General features: G+C 47.1%; 2 protein-coding genes across 2 annotated transcripts; both read right to left on the bottom strand.

Annotated features, from left to right (window-relative positions):
* Positions 1-2214: 2214 nt before the first annotated feature.
* On the bottom strand, positions 2215-3588 carry LOC124650198 (beta-1,3-galactosyltransferase pvg3-like). Its single transcript, XM_047189751.1, has one exon. It carries the CDS (start codon positions 3463-3465, stop codon positions 2443-2445), a length of 1023 nt encoding a protein of 340 aa, XP_047045707.1. The 5' UTR covers positions 3466-3588; the 3' UTR covers positions 2215-2442.
* Positions 3589-4575: 987 nt separating this feature from the next.
* On the bottom strand, positions 4576-6980 carry LOC124707174 (guanine nucleotide-binding protein subunit beta-like protein A). Its single transcript, XM_047238833.1, has 2 exons — positions 6057-6980; positions 4576-4945 (listed from the first exon to the last, which is right to left on the bottom strand). Exons 1-2 carry the CDS (start codon positions 6945-6947, stop codon positions 4835-4837), a joined length of 1002 nt encoding a protein of 333 aa, XP_047094789.1. The 5' UTR covers positions 6948-6980; the 3' UTR covers positions 4576-4834.
* Positions 6981-7990: the final 1010 nt, after the last annotated feature.

Raw genomic sequence — 7990 nt, 5'->3', positions numbered from 1 at the left:
CTGCGGGTCAGGCTGCCCGCGCAATTGGGGGGAAGTATATCCACTCAAAAAAATTAGGGACAAGTATAAGATTTTCTTTTGGAGATGCCCTTAACAAGTACTAGTATACAAGAAAGATAGCGTGTGTGACCGAATGCTTTCCTGTTGAAAAAGGCTGAAACTCGTAGACTCAAACTTTGAAGAAAAAATAAATCCTATATCACTTGCATCTACAACTGGGTATGTCGTGTGACTCTGCAGGTAGCATAGTTGATAATTCCGAATAGAGAGAACGAAAGTAACCATTTGTTAAGAGTCACTCTTGATTAAGAGTGAGGTTATGCATCACTCATTATAAAGCTACCTTTTAACCTTTAAAATAGGGCCTTTTACAACAATGTGATGCACCATACTCACCAGTCGCGAAGGAAGGTGATACTGTGAGCTAGAGAAAACTCTAAAATAATGCAAACATGAAAGTAGTGGAACACATTCAATGGCGGAGGCATGAAAAATGAATTGGGGGAGGGGCAAAGCAGAAAATATATTTGTTAGGCATAGAGAAGGAGGGATTTAGGCATAAATACAAAATCTTAGGGGGGGAGGGGGCAGGCTCCAACTGGTCCCCTGTCTCCATGAATGAACATATTGAGGGCAACGTAGAAAATATATTTGTTAGGCATGGAAAAGGCATAAATACAAAATCTTAGGGGGTCCCCGGCCTATCTCCGCCAGTGAATCCAACACAATAATTTAGTACACCCTCTGTCCATAATTACCTTGCATTCTGGGTTTAGTCAAAGTCAATCTTTGTAAACTTTGACAAAGCATATCAGAAAAAATATCACCATGTAAAATATAAATAAATTGCACAATATAAATAGAAACATATTTGAATATAAGTAGAACCTAAAAACGTACCAATGATTAAGCTTTAATGATATATGTATGTGGGGTATGTGTGTGTGTGTGTGTTTTTAGGCAATGAAAAAGCTCTCCCTCTTTTTTTAGAACTTCCCATAAATTTATCGATCAAGATTACTGAATATCTCTCACTCGATATAGCACATCATCAAGTCGACAAGATGGCACTACGGATACCTTGTTGCGCAACATGGTCTTCATGATCTTTGTCACTGAGAAAACCCTTTTAGGAAGTGAAGGTTATCTTGTATAGGATCATACTCATCATGATAAGATACACGATAAATATTCACATCGAATCTAGAAAATGAGTCTCTTGGGTCAAGACATGAGAAGTTCTGAAGCAACTCTGAAGATGGCTCATTGAAGTGATGGTCAAAATTGGTTGAAGCCTGGATGGTATTAGGCCTAGATGGACTTATCAATGATGTATCTCCAATAGATAGGTCACGGTCAGCGGTACTGGAACATATATTACGTCTTAAAGACAATTCCCTGGCGAGGTTTCAGACCATCAATCTCAAAGAGGTGGTATCGGTATGTTGTTGGTACCTCTGGTGGATTCTAGGCGAACTCATAACGAAGACCCAGACTTCAAAGAAATAACCTGATGGTGCGGCAATTAAGTGGAAAAAACCCGGACCGAGGCAAGTAAAAATCAATGTAGATGTTTCATTCCATGAAGATGCCAAAGTTGGAGCTGCTGGTGCGATCTTAGCAGATTACAAAATTTTATTGCAGCATGTACTAAATACATTCCACATGTTGCTTCAGCATCAATGTCGGAGGCGTTGGCGATGAAGGAAGGCCTTTTCTTGGCTCATGGGATGGGGTGCAACAATCTTCTAGCTGAATCTGACTCAACTGATATAATTGAAGCATGTTCTGGAGAAGAAGCATGGAGCGAATCGTCGGCTATATTTGCATATTGCATTGATCAAGTCCTTTCAATTGGTACTATTTCGTTCGTTCATTGTCTGAGGGAAGCAAATAAAGTGGCTCGTGAATTAGCTAAAGAGTATTTTAGGAGTAAAGTATCTTGTAATTCGATCGATGAACCCCCGGGCTTCATTTTAGATTTTATCTTGAACGATGTAATTTGTGTTGGTAATTAATAAAATCCGTAGCAGAAACCTGTTGTTTCCCTAAAAAAGAAGGGTCATGGCGTGGCGAAAATTCAATTTGGCACATAGGATCATATGCTTTCGGGTGCCAAAACACCATCCCATGTGGCGTGGGGTCTACAAACTCATCATCCCCGTAGAAACCATCGAAACAAAATACCATCCCTCTCAATCCGACGTATCAATCGCATCAAAAGTCCATTGCAACTTGAAAATTTGAAACATATGAGCTGAAAAAATATATATCCGTGGTGCACGGTGTATGGACAAGTCAATTTATCATCCCTTTTTTGTCAAACCAACCCCGACAAAACAAATCAACGCACGCTTCCGTACCTACGATAGCCCGACTGGGTCGAACCAATGGAGCCAGTATCCAAAACGAAGAACGTTCCATGGAACCGATTAAAATCAATCATGGCAGGTGGTGGTACCGTCCGGACGTCGGGAGCGCGGCGGTGGCGTTGAAGTAGGCGAGCGTCTCGGCCCACCGCTTGTCGTCCTTGAGCATGTGCACAGCGATGGTGTCCGGGTGGAAGTCGCGGCGGAAGCAGTTGACCGGGGAGTCGCCCCTGTAGTTGTACATCCTGGGCGCGCCGTCGTACCGGTTCTTGGCCTTGCCGGCGACGTTGAGCCACCGCCCCGTCCACATGTCCTCCGGCCCGACGTGGTCGCGGCGGCTGGTCTCCGACGTGGCCACCCACGCCACCAGGTCCCACGACAGCACGTACCCCATCCCGGACATGAACGGCGGGAACGGGTAGAAGTTCTCGGTGTCGCACGGCATCACCAGGCCCAGGTACGCGTCCTCCCGCGCCGCCGCGCCCAGCCATGCGGTGAGCGCCGGGAGCCGGAGGTACGTGTCGTCGTCGGCCTTCATCACGTAGTCGTAGGTGCCGTTGGGGAAGGCGCGCGCGACGGTGGAGAAGAAGTCGTACGTCTTGCCGCCGTCCATGTTCTCGGCGCAGTTGAGGAGGAGGATGTCGTTGTAGCGGATGGCCTCCAGGGAGACGAGCACGGCATCGACCGGGGAGGTTACGTTGCAGAGGACGAAGCGCACGTCGACGGCAGCGGCGAGGGAGGGGTTTTCCCTCACCTGGAGCGCGTACACGGTACGGATCAGGTTGCGGCGCTCGTACTTGGCCGGCATCGTCTGGATGCCGATCAGCACGCGCGCGCCGGGGTGCTCATCGGGTGACACAGCCGGCGTGTCGGCCCTCTGCATCGTGACTGGCGCCGCGCCATGGAGATCAGTCGGGCTGCCGGGGCAGCCGTCGCCACCGGAGAAGAACGACTGGAGGCGGAAGTCGTTGGGGTGGACGACGAAGACGGTGAGTGCGAGGAAGCCGGCGCCGAGGACGAGGAGCAGGAGATGGGTGGCGGTGACCGGCGAGCCGGTGGCGCCCAAGCCCAGCTGCTTGTACATGGACGAAGACATGGCGGCTTTGGCGGCAGCAAACTATCTTGCTCACCAGGAAAAGACGGGAAGGATTAGGTGCACCGGTGGTGCAATGCTTAGATGGCCGCTGCTTGCTTCTACTGCTAGCACATTATTACGACTGAAAAACTGAACAGGTTTGGGTGGCGAATTGGTCGTGACACGTTTTTGGTCTGACGGCAAAGTTGCGTGATGGGTTATCTTGTGAGGAGATTTTGAATTAGCCTCGTCAAATTTGCGTCACGGAATGGATTATAATGGAATTAAAATGGGAGAGGTTAGGTTCAAGAGCGACCGCGACGGATTGTTGATTTGATGGAGGATGCCGGATTGTGACTTATCAGGCCCAAGTACCATAAGATCAAACCAAGCATAGTGATGCTACATGCTTTGACAGGAACACAACAGGCGAAAGTTCAAGGGAGGAAACTAACAGCAGACTAACTGAGACTGCTACTCCAGTTGATGATCTATAGATCCTCGGTAAATTATTACAAAAAATTGTTCAAATTTAGGTGTACCAGACACTCGCATTCGAATTTGGACAAATCTTCAACATCCTTTTATAGACGGAGGAGTACAAAAATCACAAACCAAAATTGTATAACTCAGCAATCTAAGCATAGAATATACTGTAAAACGGTGGAACCAGCTCAAAGTAGCAGACAAATGTTCATCACAACGGGCAAAATACAATCGATTTGACCAGCAACGGTTCAAAGAATGCCACCCAGAAAAATAAGTGGCAACACACATGAAAGCATTTCTCGAGAACAAACTTGAAAGAGATCGAAGGTCACCCAGGAAATGTAGGACCATGCACCCCATGGGCAAACATGAAAGAGATCAGCAAAAGTTCTCTCAGAAATTTAAGAGAACTTAAGGAAAATTTCGGAGAAAAAATCAATAATGTAAAAAAGCGATCACAGAGACGGTGGTAGTAATACACAAGTTAGTGGAAAATATTAGCATGAGTGTGATCTAAGTAAGCACAAGACAATGAGAAAATTTCAGCTCCGATAACAGAGAGCAGAAAACATAGCAACTCCTCTATAAACGCACACAACCAACATTAGGTACTCAGCAATCAGGATTCCAGCACCAAGAGTAGCATGGCTAAATAGTATGAGTATATTTGAAGCAATAATCAAAACAAAACAGTGGTGAGATAACTGATTCTCTTCCATATTACTGATGAATAATGTGCTCATCAACAAACCTAAGCATAATATAAAAAAATAGAACAGTGACTCAAGCTCAAAGTAGCAGGCAGATAATGTGCCTCAGAACAGCCAAAAACTTGACGGGCATTACAACCGTTTGACCAGCAAGGCTCCTAAGCAATACCCCTCGACAGACTTCCTGTTATCTAGTAGCCGTACCCAGTTTGGATCTTGAAGACCCTGATGGTTCCATCAGTGTATCCTGTGTAGAGAGTGCTTCCATCCGCGCTCCAGCTCAAGCTTGTGCAGTAAAGCAGCTACACAGAAATACCACAGTAGTCAATACAAAGTACCAGTGTGAAGGAGGATAAGCTATAATAGTGGAACTACGATGGGTCAACATAGATACAACTGATGAAAGAATTATAAGTAGAGCAGTCTATGTAGCACAATAGAGCGGAAAACATAATTCGATATATAGGTGATAAGAAATTATGTTGATTGTCGAGATAAAGCTACAATAAAAAACATAATTAGTCAACTGCTCTCAATAGAGTCAGAGAGAAAACTATGCATATTCAGTAAAACAGGATTACCATTTGTTCATTGCACAACAATGTTCAACCACATAAATATTAAACAATAATCAGGAGCGCAAAACATACGAATTTTATGTCTACCCTTACACAGTCGACATCTATGCGTCAACAACGGAGCTAAAACATGCAAACTAAGTTATCAGACCTATAAAGCCCGGGCTAATACATAACATGATATCTATCGGTGGATAATGGAGCTATAACATACAAACAATGTGCCTAGCCTTTGCACCACAGGCTAATAACTGAAAATGATGCCATCTATCATGTAAACAGTTCATAACTTTAGATCAATAGCTATCAACCATAGGCCGTTAAAATGTACAAGAAGCAAGAACAAGGTTCAACCAATACCAATACAAGAAGCAAGAACAAGGTTATACTCCTGTAAAAATAAAAGGTCGTACTAATGAGGTTCAACGCTAATGAAAGATTGACCAACAGATCAATAATAGTCTTTAAACCAGTGAAATGGCAAAATCAACACATTGATAGCCTCCCAAGTAAGGTCACCTTACATTATATTACACAACACAAAGATGAATGTCAAGAGTAAGGACACCTTACATAATACATTACATTACACAACAGGCAACACAAGCATGAATGTTACAAACTAATGATGAATATGTAATGAATGAAAATGGATTGTCCATAAGTGATGAATTACAATTGTACTACTAACTAATATACACTCTGCTATGCCACATTTTATCACCATGAACAAATATCTATAGCACAATAATAATCCACAATGCATTGCATATCAAAAAAAGAACCATTATCAGACACCACAACCGATCTAACAAGTAGGATGGTAGAGACGTACCGAGTTCTTGGAGACCTGGACTTCTGGCTTGAGGTCCTGCACGACGTGCTTGGACTCCAGGTCCCAGATCTTGACAGAGTCCTCTGTCGCAGCACAGAGCCAGTAGCGGTTGGGTGAGAAGCAGAGCGAGTGGATGATGGAGCCGGCTTCCAGCTGGTAGAGCCTCTTCCCCTCGGACAGGTCCCAGAGCAGCGTGACGCCGTCCTTGCCGCCGGAGGCGCACAGGGAACCGTCGGGGCTGACGGCGACGGCATTGACGTAGCCACCGTGTCCCGCGAGCGTGTGGCGGATCTTGCAGTTGGTAAGGTTCCAGACCTTGACGGTCTTGTCCCAGGAGCCGGAGACGATGGTGGGCTGGAAGGTGTTGGGGGAGAACCTGACGCAGGAGACCCATCCAGTGTGTCCCTCGCCGCCGCCGAGGTCGCCGCCGATGGTGTACTTGCACTCACCGAGGGTGTTCCAGAGCTTGATGGTGGTGTCCCTGGACGCGGAGACGATCTGGCGGTTGTCGACGGAGAAGGCGACGGAGATGACGTCCTTGGAGTGGCCGACGAAGCGGCGGGTGGTGAGGCCGGTGGAGAGGTCCCAGAGGCGGAGCTCGCCGTCCCAGGATCCGGAGAGCGCGAACTGGCCGTCGGAGCTGAGGACGACGTCCTGGACGAAGTGGCTGTGGCCGGTGAGGCGGCGGAAGGGCGGGGCGTACTCGATGGGGGCCGAGCCGTCGGGGGGGCACGGGGCCGGGTTGGTGAGGTCCCAGACCAGCACCGACTTGTCGCGGGAGGCGGAGACGATGTACGGCGAGTTGTCGATCGGCGCGGCGATGGCGGTCACCACGTCGTTGTGGCCGCGCATCGTGCCCACCTGGACGAGCGACTCCTGCGCGTTCGCCATGGTCGCCAAGGGGGAGATTGGGAGCGGGAGCTCGCGGCGGGAGGTGGCGGCGGCGGCGGCGGCGAAGGGGGAGGCCTAGGAGAGAAGAGGCGGCAGATGGAACGTGGAGGATTTTATAGTCAGGAGATGTTGCGGCTAGGGTTTTGCAGGCAGGGCCAGAGATGTGGCGATTGGAAGTTGGACCGAAAGATCACGGCCGTCGGTTGCGATCAAGCCGTTCCGTCCGCGAATAAGTGTACTAAACAATTTTATTTTACAAATCTTCTTTCTACTAATTGAATGAGAGAAATGATGATTGGTGATTGAGGTGGAGGAGAGAAATGAGGATTGGAGGATGGAATTGGAGAGTGATTACCAGGAGCTAATTGCATTAATTAATTGCATTGGTAGTATATAGATGTACACTTTTTTGCGATAAATTTAAACCTAAAAATACACTTTCCCCTGCCGGTACCGACTGCCAGATCAATGTGATTACCTTCCAACCCTAGCTTAGATCTGATAGTTTTGCTTAGTTCTTGCTTCGATCTGGTAGTTTTGCTTAGTTTTTGCTTCGATCTGTTTAGTTTTTGCTTCGATCCGTGAGAGTAGAGTAGTTCTGCTTCGATGTGTGAGATTAGAATAGTTCTGCTTAGTTCTTGCTTCTAGTTGTAAGCGTAGAGTGGATTGGCATGATTTCAAGTCGGCATATTTGCGGCAAACACCTGGTTCGGCGTTTTCTAAGATGTGTCATCCATCGTATAATTGCAATAATTGGTATGAGGATTGGCTTTACGACGTGTGCCGGAAACGGCGACGGCGATGATGCTTGTTGGAGAGGAGGGCGAGAACTAGAGTGGCGTACGATGGCGGGAGAATTGAAGCGGCGGGCATGAGAGGAAGGAAATTGGGGAGTAGAAGTATGATTTTCAAGCTTGAGACTGCCAAGCATGGCCATGGGCTTCCATTCAACGTGAGGCACCGGCTCGCCCATTCGACACCCGGCACGAAGGGGCCGGTACGGAGTTACCGACGATTGTATTAGACTCCAAAAATTTCCGGCT

The sequence above is a fragment of the Lolium rigidum genome, chromosome 4, assembly GCF_022539505.1.
Source record: "Lolium rigidum isolate FL_2022 chromosome 4, APGP_CSIRO_Lrig_0.1, whole genome shotgun sequence".
Lineage (NCBI taxonomy): Eukaryota > Viridiplantae > Streptophyta > Magnoliopsida > Poales > Poaceae > Lolium > Lolium rigidum.
Note: the sequence above shows the minus strand (reverse complement) of the source record. Positions and strands in the feature narration are given on the sequence as shown.